This window comes from Saccostrea cucullata, unplaced genomic scaffold (genome assembly GCF_032062105.1).
Source record: "Saccostrea cucullata isolate Sc308-1 unplaced genomic scaffold, CSIRO_AGI_Scuc_v1 ctg10452, whole genome shotgun sequence".
NCBI classification, from domain to species: Eukaryota; Metazoa; Mollusca; class Bivalvia; order Ostreida; family Ostreidae; genus Saccostrea; species Saccostrea cuccullata.
This window is the reverse complement of record NW_026924045.1, coordinates 2,503-16,158: the sequence shown is the minus strand read 5'-3', so window position 1 is coordinate 16,158 and position 13,656 is coordinate 2,503. Positions and strand designations below refer to the sequence as shown.

General features: G+C 33.6%; 1 protein-coding gene across 2 annotated transcripts; it reads left to right on the top strand.

The window, feature by feature from the left end:
* Positions 1–1,127: 1,127 nt before the first annotated feature.
* Positions 1,128–10,827, top strand: LOC134265543 (beta-1,3-galactosyltransferase 1-like). 2 transcript variants are annotated; one of them, XM_062747761.1, is made up of 2 exons: positions 1,128–1,251; positions 8,720–10,827. In XM_062747761.1, exon 2 carries the CDS (start codon positions 8,789–8,791, stop codon positions 10,016–10,018), a length of 1,230 nt encoding a protein of 409 aa, XP_062603745.1. In that variant the 5' UTR covers positions 1,128–1,251; positions 8,720–8,788; the 3' UTR covers positions 10,019–10,827. The 2 variants fall into 2 exon arrangements, with proteins under 2 accessions (XP_062603745.1, XP_062603746.1); XM_062747762.1 differs by having other exon boundaries at positions 1,130–1,243.
* Positions 10,828–13,656: the final 2,829 nt, after the last annotated feature.

Sequence of the window (13,656 nt, the reverse complement as noted above, 5' to 3'; positions counted from 1 at the left end):
TTATAGCGCATGCGTATTAAACACAGTAAAAGAGTTCCCTTCGGGGAAATAACTCACCTTTTGAAAATGGGGAAACATTATCGGATGTTAAAAATTTATACATTTCCTGTTTATTCAAATATAGGAAAGACGGAGTTAGAAGTCCCTTCTATAATATATTTTAGGTAATATCATGACATTGAATAAAGTTCAACTCCATATTCCACAGATAATAGATCTCTATATGCATTTATTTCAAAGATCATAAAAAGGGAGGGTTGTCATGGCGTCTCCATATACATTCGAGGTCGTTTTTCCGCTAGTCGGAAAGGCCCGAGAGAAGGTGCGATTGGGATGACTGGTTTTGATTTCTCGTTGGTTATCTTGATTCCGTGCTGGTTGTTCCCGGGTGAGGCAGAATTTTGACGTTCATTCATATTTTTCATTTAGTCAACTTGTAGAGTTTGGGTGTTTGGATTTAAGAGTTGTTTTATTAATTTTCTTATTTTTAATATTACGGAGTGTATGTACTTATTTTCATTTATTTCATTTAATTATTACCACTCGAATACGTATGTATATGGCGAGACCGTATATTTTGTAAGAGTGCAGTCAGTTTAATAAAACTTTTAAATCCAGTCTAAAGTTATTTTGTTAAATTACATATTAAATAATTGCATTTTTATCGTAATTCAGAGTATTATTTCACAGTCTTTATTGATAGATTGACTGAGTGAGCAGGAACACCTAACGACAAAAGATATGATTTTAGATTGGCATGTTAAATGTTTGTTTATAAATACACCATGTACTGTTTCTAAATATTTTTGCTACAGGGTTATATAATGTTTATATCTAAATAAAGTCTTCAAAGAACCCAGGCTGTCTGATCTTTGTTATTCTGGGAAAAACAGGGGTTACACGTGGACGTGGAGTTACCATGATTACCGAGCAATTCTTACATTTAAAGAATCCAGTCTGTTTATCAGATATATTTTTCTTTATCTTTATAATCAAAATGATAACAAGAAATTTTAAACTATTTATGTTTTTTTTTTCATTGACGAAGAATCTTTTTTTTTCCAGATGACACATTGAGACCGACTTACCTTAGGGTCGATTTTACTGGAAACCGGTTAACTTTTGTTTTTGCTTGTATCACGTGATCGGTAATTTACAGAGGCCGATGAGCCGAAGCAGGATATTGGACCACCGTGACCATCATGACACGTTTACAAACGTCAACATTGAGATGATCGAGAGGGTAAGTTTGTTTTCATAAAAAAAAGAATTTCAGTAACTGATTTCAGTTGACATAGGCCTATAACGTTTGACATGTAAAATGTCGCGCTGTATCGATACTCTGTTAAATTAGGCTCATAGTCATACTGGCGTGCCGACTGACAAGTAAATCGATTGTAATGTACCCAGCAAAACTTTAAGCTCTCTGCTTGAGAAAATTCGGACAGATAGAGCGGATAGCTATAGACCCAAGCGTTGTAAAACGGTCCTACTAAACAGAGTACGTTATGCTAGTAGATCTACGACAGAGTAGGCCTACTTAGAGTACGCTAATAAAATTTTATAATTTAAGGATGTACAACACACCTGCCCCAAAAAAATCCTGTCGTTTAATTTTCATTATTTTTGTATATTTAGTACATGACTATATCTACTGCATGTATGCACATTTTGGACAAAATCGTTCGAGTGGTTTTTGGACAGGAACTTTCAAAAGTTACCCCCCTTTAGTTGTTTACAAGGAGAAAATTTTTAATCAGTGAACTACTTAAACCTTGATTTTCAAAAAAGCCATGTTCAAATTTCATTGACTTATTCCTTTAACCATTTAACACAAAGACATAGAAATCTTTCTTATATACATATCATCATAACAATTTTTAAAGACCTTAAACTGACAAACTATGAATTATCTAAGCCTAGAAAATTGTATATTTTTCAAACTCAAAATTTTTTTGTGAAAAACCCTGTCGTTTAATTTTGGTAAAAAACTCTCTTTAGGTAGCTGGTAGTAAAAATAATCTTCATAATTTTTTGTATAATTTTTGTACGACCAGTTTTGATTTAATAAGCGGAAAATTACCCTCTCCCCTTTCTCATTAAATCACGTTCCCGCGCGTCTTTCAGACGGGGGTCGATCACTTTGCCATGAATCTACAAATACACATTTAAAAAAAATCAAATTGGAATATTGCTTTTGCTTCAAAAATATATTAACTTAGATATATCAAAGTTCTCATATGTAAAGCGTATGTAAATGTAGATTTTTAGGCAATTTTTGAATACCCCCTCCACCCCCACCCCTTCATTTTTTGCTGTTGGATACTATGAGCGTTTACGAACGTCGTTTACAGTGCAAATATACTAGTATTTCGTCATTTTGAATCCCAGAGGTATGCATTAGTTTTTAAATTCATGAATGCAGAATAAATATTGACTACTGTTTTTATATGTATCAGGAAAAAAATACTGAAGGATTTTAGTGTTTAGTCCCTATATATATGTACATGTAGGCGTTATGCATTCCATATCACATGAAACCTGGATACGAATTCAAGTTATGTTGAACTTGAATATGTTCATTTTTAATTTTATTTCTTTAATTTTATTTATAAAAAAAATAGTGTATGTTCAACTCTCCTGTGGTATAAATGGAAATAATTGTAGTTTCTTTCACATGTTTCATGCCATTATTTCAAACGAGACAGTATGTGGCCGTGGGGGATACATCGACATTTGCATAGATGTACACCCCTCATGATATAATTGTACGCATTCTTTCAATGTCGTTGCTTTTAAAGTTAAAATGAAAATTAGGTGTTCGTCCTCATTAACTTCAAAATATCAAACATTTCAACTTATATCAAATCGCATATTGATATTTTTAAAAATCTTATAAGCTACGTTTTGTTTTGATTCGAGGAAATGCGAACCGACATTGTTGACAGTGACAGAAAGTCAAACGATTTGCTGCAACAGGATATTCATAAATGCAGATAATTTCAGTAGTAGTGAACATTTCTTTTCAATTCTAAACTTACATTGTGTATATGAGGTCTATAGTATTCAATTCTCGGATTTATCAGGTCTTGCTGTAAATGTATCCGATTCTGTGGAAAACCGTGAATAAAGGGAGGAAAATAAACATCTCCTACATTTTCAGAGTTGTTCATCTTTGATCAGTAAGGGTTTGAGAACAACATCGATTTTACATTGTAAAAAGTTTGTTGTTTTATTTAATTAAAGAAGAAAAACAATATCTATATCGTAAATGCACAATTTGTAATGAAAACCATTAATCGGAATGTTATATAGCCAATATTGTACATAATGAGAATTTTGGCAATGTAAAATAAAATTTTCAGAATAAAAAAAAATGCTGCGCTTTGATCAAGAATACAGTTTATTGTATATGAAATGAAATAAACATGAAGGGATTGTATTTTATATCTTGCTTTTTACGGAGTTTAATCGGGTTAATTAAAAGAAATACTTATTGATTGAGTATGGTACTCATTATCACAGCCAAGCCCCATATCCCATTTTTCTTTATGATTGATATAATACATCGGGATCGTTTTACTCGTCATTTTGACGCTTTATTTTGACGTTAAATTTGACGTCACATCAAACCTTCAATTGAAATCGCAAGAGTTATCTCCCCCCAGTGTGTTGTACGTCTTTAATGCTTTTTTATGTCTTTCTATATTAGTTTAACATAATAAAAATATATTTTGAATAAATTGTGTACCCGGTATGTTCTTTACTTTAGAAGTAATTTTAATTTTTGATTTCAGGTTACGGTTTATCGTTTGATCCGGACGATCCCGATCTAATTTAACTTCAAATGTTTCATTTTTAATGTGAAAAATATTGAGTTTTTCGTAATGCAGTTATTTAACTTTTGATAAATAAAATTAAGTTGAAATTAATAAGTCTGAAACAAAATAATAATCGAGATCGGGGTGTTAATAATCTTTAAAGCATTGAATCATGGTTGTTGCTTTCTTGTCAAAATATTGCTAAAAAACAAATATTTGGGACAAATGTTTCAATATTATTTTATAATACTGCTTAATCAAGTTGTTTATACATAAATGAACAGTCTAATTATATTAAAATGTATGATTTTTGTAGCGTACTCAGAAGTACTTTAGCGTACTCTGTTTAGTAGTACCCGTTGTACTTATACACTCTTACATTTGGGAATTAAATATGCATGATATAAGGGAAAAATATGTAAATTGAATAATGTGTAACTGTTAAATATTGACCGAATTATTATAATATTATTTTGTCATACAATCCTGTACGACATCTGAATTGAGAGCGTAAGTTATCACCATAGTTATTTACGACATATGAACAGACCGATATTATCATGAAAACATTTTTAGAACTACTATAATCTTTAAAAAATCACTTAAGACTCCAAAGTGCAATGGGACTCCAAAGTCCGATGGTCATGCCAAAGTCCGATGGTCTGCTCCAAACCCCGATGGTTTGAGACACGAGAGTCTGATGGTGCTGAAACAATTAACGTTTATGACGTCATAGTGCTACTTCGCAAAAATGCAATGCCGCGCCATGCCAAGGGCCTATTTTTCAAAATAAATACACAATAGATATTAAATGCAAAGATTAAGCCTAATCTTTTGGATATGTAGGTGCGAGACTAACACTTATCAGTCGAAAATTGTGTAACAAGTATAAGCTAGATATCTTGGATGGGTGCATGACGAACCCAAATCAGTCCAATAGTGTGCGAGGACTACCCATAAAATCTCTCGGGTGAGTTCGCAGAAACACATTGGTGTTCAAGAACTAACCCTTATCAGTCAAGTGGTGTTCAAGGACTGACCCTAATAGCTCTGGTGGATGAAAACAATAAGCAAAATCAGTAAAATTGTATGCGAGACAAATACTATATCAATGGATTTTGAATGCAGGACAAAGTCATGACGTCGGACTATTGTGACGTCATAAACGTTGATTGTTCCTTCGCACCATCGGACTTTGGCGTATCAGACCATCGCACTTTAGCGCAACGTGTCTCATAGGAAATGAGCCATTGGACATTGGTTTGACCATCGGACTTTGGTGACCGTAAAGACAGCGAGCCATCGGGGTTTGGCACAGACCATCGGGTTTGGCGAGACCATCGGACTTTGGCGTCACCATTGCACTTTGGAGTCTTACATATATAAGGTGTTATGTTATGTTAACAAAGAGAAGTTGCAATGTCAGTATAAACTTGTTTTTGCCAATTTTTATGTGAACTTTTAATATCTGACCTGAGATTTCCCCCTCTAATTGGACGCTGCGAATTCCCAGATGTCATAATGGTGCCCATTCTGACATTTTCTTGGTAATATATCAAAATTGTTTTTTTAAAAAGCCTTGAAAACAGATATTTCGGATTAAAGAAATTTTAAAAGACCTTTTTACCAATACTGTATTTAATAGTGTAATTTCGCATCATGCAGAGCGTGTAAATACATGTAGTTTTTTTATTACAAATATGAATGACAGAAGTTTATAAAATGATCTTTTTCTTGTGTCTAAAAATTGTTAAGAACAATTTTGCAACAGAAAATTTTGACATTGAAATTTCAGCTCATGGTGCTTTAATTCACATTAAATCATATTCAAATTGAACAAGTGACATTAAAAGAACTGTTTAAAGTATAAATTTTATGTTCTAACTGTAAAAAATATGTACTTTGAAGTAGTTTCTTTTTCTTGAGATCCAATTTCAATGACGTGATTTTCCAATCGGTGAAGCATTACATGCTGATGTACATCTCAAATTATGCATACATTAAGTTAAGGTTTAAAAAAAATAAATGCAGGTAAGTTTCTTTTAAATGCTCACTTACTTTTAAAATCTATAATATAAACATGAAATATGCAGTCCACTGTTTGTAATTTTAAGCTCTACTGGTGAGAGCTAATGCCCTAGTAAGGTGTCCATCCATCTGTCTGTCTATCCATTTTTCTGTAAACAATTTTTCAAAACACTAACCCCTCCCAGGTTTGGTCTTATTTTAATTTTACTTGGCTCACAAGTAGACTGCACTTGTCTATAAGACACATAATTAAGTGCATTGATTTTTATTTTTGATGATTGCAGTGATACCATGGTTACTAAAAATAGAAATATTGTTGATGTTTCTAATGCTACTCCTTTAACAGTTTTGATCAGTTCCAATATAACTTACCACACAAGACCAGTAGACTACACTAAGATACATATCTTAGAGCATTCGTTTTTAGCTCACCTCAACGAAGTTGGGGGGAGCTTATGTGATACCCTCGGCATCGGCGTCAGTGTCGGCATCGGCGTCCCGGGTTAAGGTTAAGTTTTTTGGAACAGTTTTCTTTTCAAGTACTTCTGTGTCCTATATTGATTAGACATGCATGGAAGATGTTTCTAATGTGTTTCATTGTACCAGTCAAAGTTTCAGATGCTGCAATTTCAGCAAAGGAATGACCAGGTTAATGTTTTTGGTGCAGGTTAACATTTTTGGTGCAGTTTTTGGTGTAGGTCTCATTTCCAAGTAACTATAAGCCCTATGTTGACCAAACTTACATGGATGGTACATCTTAGGATGCATACTCCAGACTTGCTTCGGATGCTGAATCTGACCTACATTTTCCGGTTGAGTGAACAGGTTAAAGTTTTTGGTGCAGGTTTCATTTCGAAGAGAATGAGCCTATAATGACCAAACTTGCATGGATGGTACATCTTAGGATGCATTCTACTAGACTTGCTTGATGCTGAATCTGACCTACATTTTCCGGTTGAGTGAACAGGTTAAAGTTTTTGGTGCAGGTTTCATTTCCAAGTTTCTATGAGACATATAATGACCAAACTTGCATGGATGGTACATCTTAAGGTGCATACTACCAGTCTTGCTTCGGATGCTGAATCTGACCTACATTTTCCGGTTGCGTGAACAGGTTAAAGTTTTTGGTGCAGGTTTCATTTCCAAGCTACTATGAGACATATAATGACCAAACTTGCATGGATGGTACATCTAGGGTGGACATTCTACTAGGCTGGCTTCAGAAGCTGGACTGACCTACATTTTCCAGATTAGTGAAAAGGTAAGTATATAACTTATGAGCTCTATGTTGAACAAACTTGCATGGATGATACATCTTAGGATGCACACTAATGGACTTGCTTCAGATGCTGAATTCGACATACATTTTTCAGATAATAGACCTCGTAAAAGTTATGGGTGCAGGTCTATCACCAAGAAACTATAAGGCTTATATAAACCAAAGTTGCACAAATGATGCATCAAGGGATGAAAACTCTCAATCTTGCTTCAGATGCTGGATTTTAATTACATTTTCATGATGAAGAACTAGTTTTAAGTTTTTATATAGGTCTATTCCAAAGTATCAAAATTGCATAAATTTTGCATTTTTGGATGTACAGGATGTACACTCTTTGTTGGTTAATTGTGTGACTTAATTTGCCTTACTACTTAAAGACAACATTCGTTGAGGTGAGCTCTGTAATCTCTGATTACCTATGTTTTGTTATGATGAACAGTGTTGTCGGGGTTTCTAAAAACAGAAATTTCTCTAAATTTCCTTTATAATGCTTCTTCTCTTACATTTTTTGTTTTATTGTGATATAACTTTATTTGGAGCATTAGGTGACTTTATAGTATATAAGATAAAAGTTTTAGTGCATCTGCTTTTGATTTTGATGAGCAGTGTTCTGTTGCTTTTGCATGGTTTCAAGTACAAGTGCTACTTTTCCTTTGTTTTGAATGCAAACCCATAGAGCTACAGTTTCATTATGAGACTCCTGGTTATCTTTATATTCCAGTTGTTGTTTATAACATCTTTAGCTGCAATAATGTAGCCCTCTCTGATTTTTTTGTCCCCCGCTTGAAAAGTGGGGGATATTAATTTGGGTTTGTCCGTTCTGTCTGTCTAGCTGTCCGTCTGTCCGTCCGTCCGTCTGTCTGTGCAATCGTTTGGTCCATTGTTTACAGAGGACATTAGAATTTACTACTCCACACTAAGATTGCCCATGACCCATGGCTGTGTCATGACCTTGACCCAAGGTCATTTGGGAAAGTTCAAGGTCTCTTATTTTCATAAATATGTTTGATGCATATCTTTTATGGATAAACTTGGTACATTTCATGGTCACAAAAGATTGCCCATGACCCCCATGACGAAAGGTCATCTGGTGATTTCACTGGAAGAATATCAGATTCGTGTCCTATCCATGTCTTTCTTATGGATAAACTGGTATAGAATAGAACACACATATCACCTAACCTACTGGATGTCAGCTTTCAATGAGTGCAAGTCAAAGGTCATGGAACAATAAATTTCATACTCCAGAATATTATTCTACAGTGAAAAACTTCGTTTTAATTTCACTGAAAGATTGCCCAAAATTGTCATGACCTTCTAGGGGAGGTTTTAAATAAAAATCTTTAAAACTTTTCCTAATATTGATACTGCTTAACAATTAATGTTGACCAGTTTGTTTCTTAGTTTGTTATTTAATAATACCAACATTTAAGGAGACACTATGATGCACAAATGGAAAAATTGACAAACATAGAAGTTTTGCATGACCCGTGCATGACCCCATAATGAAAGTATTGCTTTACTATTGTACGTCATGTGAAGAAAATTGAATAAGTTACAATGGTTACAACATGTTTCTTTCTCTTTATAGATGTTTGGTAAGATAGCCTGTGATACCTAAGAAGAGGTCCAAAATAATTCAGTGACTAAGGAATCCACAATGACTAAAGAATTAATAATGACTGAGGAAAAGCCAAGGCGTTGTTCTGGATTGTTCAGCATCCGCACTTGCATTTACATACTCGCAGGGCTATCCATTATTGTTCTGATTAACATGCTCAATGCTAACAATCATTTGACATCACTGATCCTGCTTTCCAAGCAACTTAGAGATGGTTTCAAACAGTTTGTAAACTACAATAGTAGTTCTGATATGCAACATGATGGTCAGAGCAATTCTTATATAATTACAGCAATGCAATCTGGATCAGGCAGCACCATTTCAGGATTAACCCCAGGCAAAAGGGTTACATCCCAGAAAACAATTAAGACTCAAAAAACCACTATCAAACCAACAACTTTAAAAGTAACTACAAAATCTAAGCCAGCACAGCCAACCCCACGACCTGATGATTGTAAATTCTGCTTTGAACACAACTTCAAATACATCATAGATAATGAACATATATGTGACTCTGGAGAAGGCAAGAGTAATGTGGATATAATTGTCCTTATTCTGACCGTGCATGCTAACAGAGAAGCAAGAGACACTCTCCGTCAAACCTGGCTAACTCCAACCAAAAACAACACATCTGACATTAGATACGCATTCCTACTAGGCAACACAAAAGATCAAAATCTCCAGAAAAAAGTGGAAGCTGAAAACGCAATTTTCCATGATATCCTCCAAGAGGACTTTGTTGATGCATATATGAATCTGACATACAAGACCATAATGGCTTTCAAGTGGGCAAGCACTAAGTGTAAACAGGCAAAGTTTGTAATGAAGACAGATGATGATATGTATGTCAATTTAGAAGGAGTGAAACACGTGGTATCTGTTCACGGGAATAGCCTTCAGACTGCTGTGGGAGGAGCTTGTCATATGTCTGCTGGACCAATCAGAGACAGCAAAAATTCTAAATGGTATGCATCAAAGTTAAGTTATCCAAGGAATACTTATCCAGGTTTTTGCTCTGGGACAGGCTATGTTACAAGTATGAATGTGGCTACAAAGATTTATGAAACTTCAAAGAATGTTCCTTTCTTTCACTTGGAAGATGTTTATGTTGCTCTGTGTATCAAGAAACTGGGTTACAAACTGAAACCTATTGCAGGATTTAACTCTGGCCGTACACCACCGGGTTGTGCATACAAGACAAAGAACGTTGTGACATCGCATTACATGGGTTTGCCATTGATCAGAAAGATGTGGAACTTGAAATGTTAAAATGTGATTGTTAGCAAATCTATAAATCCTTGTTTGTCTTGCTTGTGAGACAGAAGACAGCATTGAGAAAAAAGATCTTTAGAAATCCGCTGATACATTTTAAGAAATCCTTACTGATATAAATAACATGATTGAAATTCCAAAACAACCCTTTACAACCATTTTGTTTTATTTTTTTTAAATGTGCACTTGTTTGATATTGCTTTCTGACCACCTTCATTTGAAATCCACATTTTTATTGTAATTATCCACAATTTGTGTACCCTGTGTTTTAGACATTGTAGTTTTTCTTTATATTCATTTCATACTTTTTTGTGATTTTACATAATAGACATAATAAAACATACCCTTTTCCACATCACATCCTGTATCAGCTCTTGACGAATATATATCAGTCCTTGGGCCTTTGGCCCCCTAGCTGATATTGGCATTTCAGGCTGATACAGGATGTTATATGGGTGTGTATTATCGTCTATTTATATATGTGTATATTCTGTAATCAATGTTTTACTTTGATTTTTTTAATTTGCAATCCTGACACAAATCACTTTTTATTGTTAAAAACAAAATGGTGATGTTAATTTTGTAATACTTCATACAGTATACACATGCAATGACTTTCAATACAATTTTCTTTCCAATCTGATTAATTTAGGATAAAAAATGCATTCTTTTTCTTTTATTTTTTATCTTTTTTTAGTATGTTTACAACAAATACTGAATTTTTAAACAATACTGAAATCAGTACAGTGTAGTTTTGAAAAGGTGTGAATTTTTTAATTCTTAAAGGATTAAATTTACCATAGCAGAATTAATTTATCCAAAGAATATACCTACCTTATTTATATAAGCTTAGCTAGTTAATTTAAGCCAAATATTTTGATTGAAATTGTCAAGCGTTCATTTGTCTGTTAATAATTTTTTGAACATTATGTTTCTCTCCACTTTTTTTAAAACTAAAATACCACAAAGCTGGAGGATTAAGTTTAAGATGAAGCAAATGTCTATACCAGGTACTTGATTTTTGCAGCTGTTCAAGTACCAGTTTATTTTAGTTATGAATTTGCTCAGGCACATTGAGATAGCTAATTTTAACCTAAAATTTTCTCCAGATTTGGTACAAATGATTCCTAGTTGAAATGGGATTCTAATTTTTATAATAAGGGCCAAGCCAGCCCTGAGAAAGGGTTAAGTGGAATCTTTCTTAGCTAATTAGATTATAAATTGTTCAAAAAATCATGGTCCCCAGGAGTAGGAAGGGCACTTTTAATTTTACATGGGAAAACAAAGAAAAATCTAAGAACCATTAGAAGAGGAAAGATGAAAATTATGTCAAAGCTTCCTAGAGTAATGTTAAAATTTCATGGCCTCTAGGGGTCACATAGGACCACAATATGAATCATGTTTTATATGAAATAAGAAACCTTTAAAAATCTTTTTTAAAAATTAACCACCATACCCGAAAGATGTAATGATGAAAGCTCCTTGAGGCAGTATAGGTTCAGATCATGCTTGTAAGGGATAGGATGAGTCCATTTACATAGTTTACACAAGTAAAAATCTTAAAACTCTTCTAGAGCAAATCCAGTGATGAACTGCACATTTGAGTGGAACACCCCCAAGTGTAGATTTAGTTTTATTCAAATCACACTTATGGTGGGACCAAAAATGGCTTAATGTGACTTGGGTAGTGTTGTGGCCCAAATGTCTCTTGTTGGAGATTGTAATTAAGTTGTTAATACAATGAGCTCTTTGCAAATAGTCTATCTCAGCCATTATTTTATACCAAATTAATTTTTTTTTCAAAATGAAAAACATGTATTTTCATATAGCATTACATAAAGTTATCTTTATGCTTTGTTGTATTTGGATTTAAAAATGAATTAATTTAGAAATGCTTTTTGTTCATTTTGTTTGTTTTTGACACACTTAAGATATACATGTAACTATATCAGTATATTGAATATATAGATACATGTAAGGCCTAGAAAAAAATATGTTTGTTTCCGCTTTCAGGCTGAAAAAATATAGGGTAGGTAGGTAGGCAATTTTTTTTTTTTTTTTTAAAAATTTTTTTTGCTTCTCTAATCAAAATGTGTATAGAATTGTAACATTAATGACAAAAGAAATGGTGTTTTCAAGCATTACTGTGACTTAACTTATAATAGAAAGGTGACCTAAAATTTTTTTGTCTTAAAAACTTGCAAAGTTGGAGGCTATAATTCCCTGGTTGAAATCTTGCACATCATGGGACAAAAGCATTAAAAAAATATTTAGGGTCGGCACTATAAATTAGGGTCGGTCGGGAAAGCGGAAACAAACATATTTTTTTTCTAGGCCTAATGGTATCCCCAACCAGTCTTTAAGAATTTTGAGAACAGGGTCACCAAAAGTAAGAAACACTCCAAAACTGGAATGTGTGCTTGCACACCAAAAAAATAAACGCAATTAAATTTTGTGAGAAGTTAATTTTTTCTTCTTGTAAGAAGTATAAAAAGATATACAAATTCAAGTCCACCACAATTTTATTTACATATATTACAAAACAACAATTCTTCACCAAGAAATTTTAATCCTTCCAACCACAAAAATTGAACACACAAAAACGTACAGGCCTGCATATTGTTGAAAGATTATCTGTAGAACTGTAGTTCCTTAAAAAATTAATATATTGACGGAAGCTAGAACTATATTGAAAAAAGTATATATTTATTGCGCACAAAAATGGACTGTTTAATTGTTGATTTTTTTCCACATGTTTTTCAAATAGTGTGGTCTTAGCATAAAAACTCGCCTGGGCCTGAAATTGCACAGGAGTTAATTTTTTTAAATCATTTAAGAGGCAGTCCACTGAAAAACCAGGCAATGGGTGGCACATCGCATGTCACGGTTTTAATTTTTTTTTTTTTTTTTTTTTTTTTTGCATGTAGACTTATTAAATCAAGTGTTTACACATGACAACATCAAAAAAAATTTTAGTGCTCCTCTAGTCCTATTTTTGGTAAATGCTTAATTTTAAGTGCAAAAAGGTCAACATGAGGGTTAAATAATTACTACGTTTTTATTTTGTTTTACTGTATATGTGACAGATACTCAAAAGCTGGATGTGTGGATGAATATTATTATACCCCACGCAACTAGTTGCGTGAGGTATAATGTTTTTGACCCGTCAGTCAGTTAGTTAGTCAGTCCTTTTTTTTTTTCAGCGCAACTCCTCATAAACCGCTGCACAGAATTTCGTCAAACTTTGCAGGTATTTAGGACACAATGTGTAGATGTGCATATTACCAGGAAATTCCGTTTCCATTATTTTTCCGGGAATTTCCGCACTTTTTAACTTAGGCATTTGGCCATACCTTGAATATAGAGATGAACAGTTTGTCAGCGCAACTCCTCATAAACCGCTGCACAAAATTTTGTCAAACTTTGCAGGTATTTAGGACATAAATTTGTAGACGGGCATATTACCAGGAAATTCCGATTCCATTATTTTTTCCGGGAATTTCTGCACTTAGAGTTTGTCAGTGCGACCCCTCATAAACCGCTGCACAGAATTTCGTTAAACTTTGCAGATATTTAGGACACAAAGTAAGTGCAATTCCCAGGAAATTCCGATTCCTTTTTTTTTTAGAATTTCC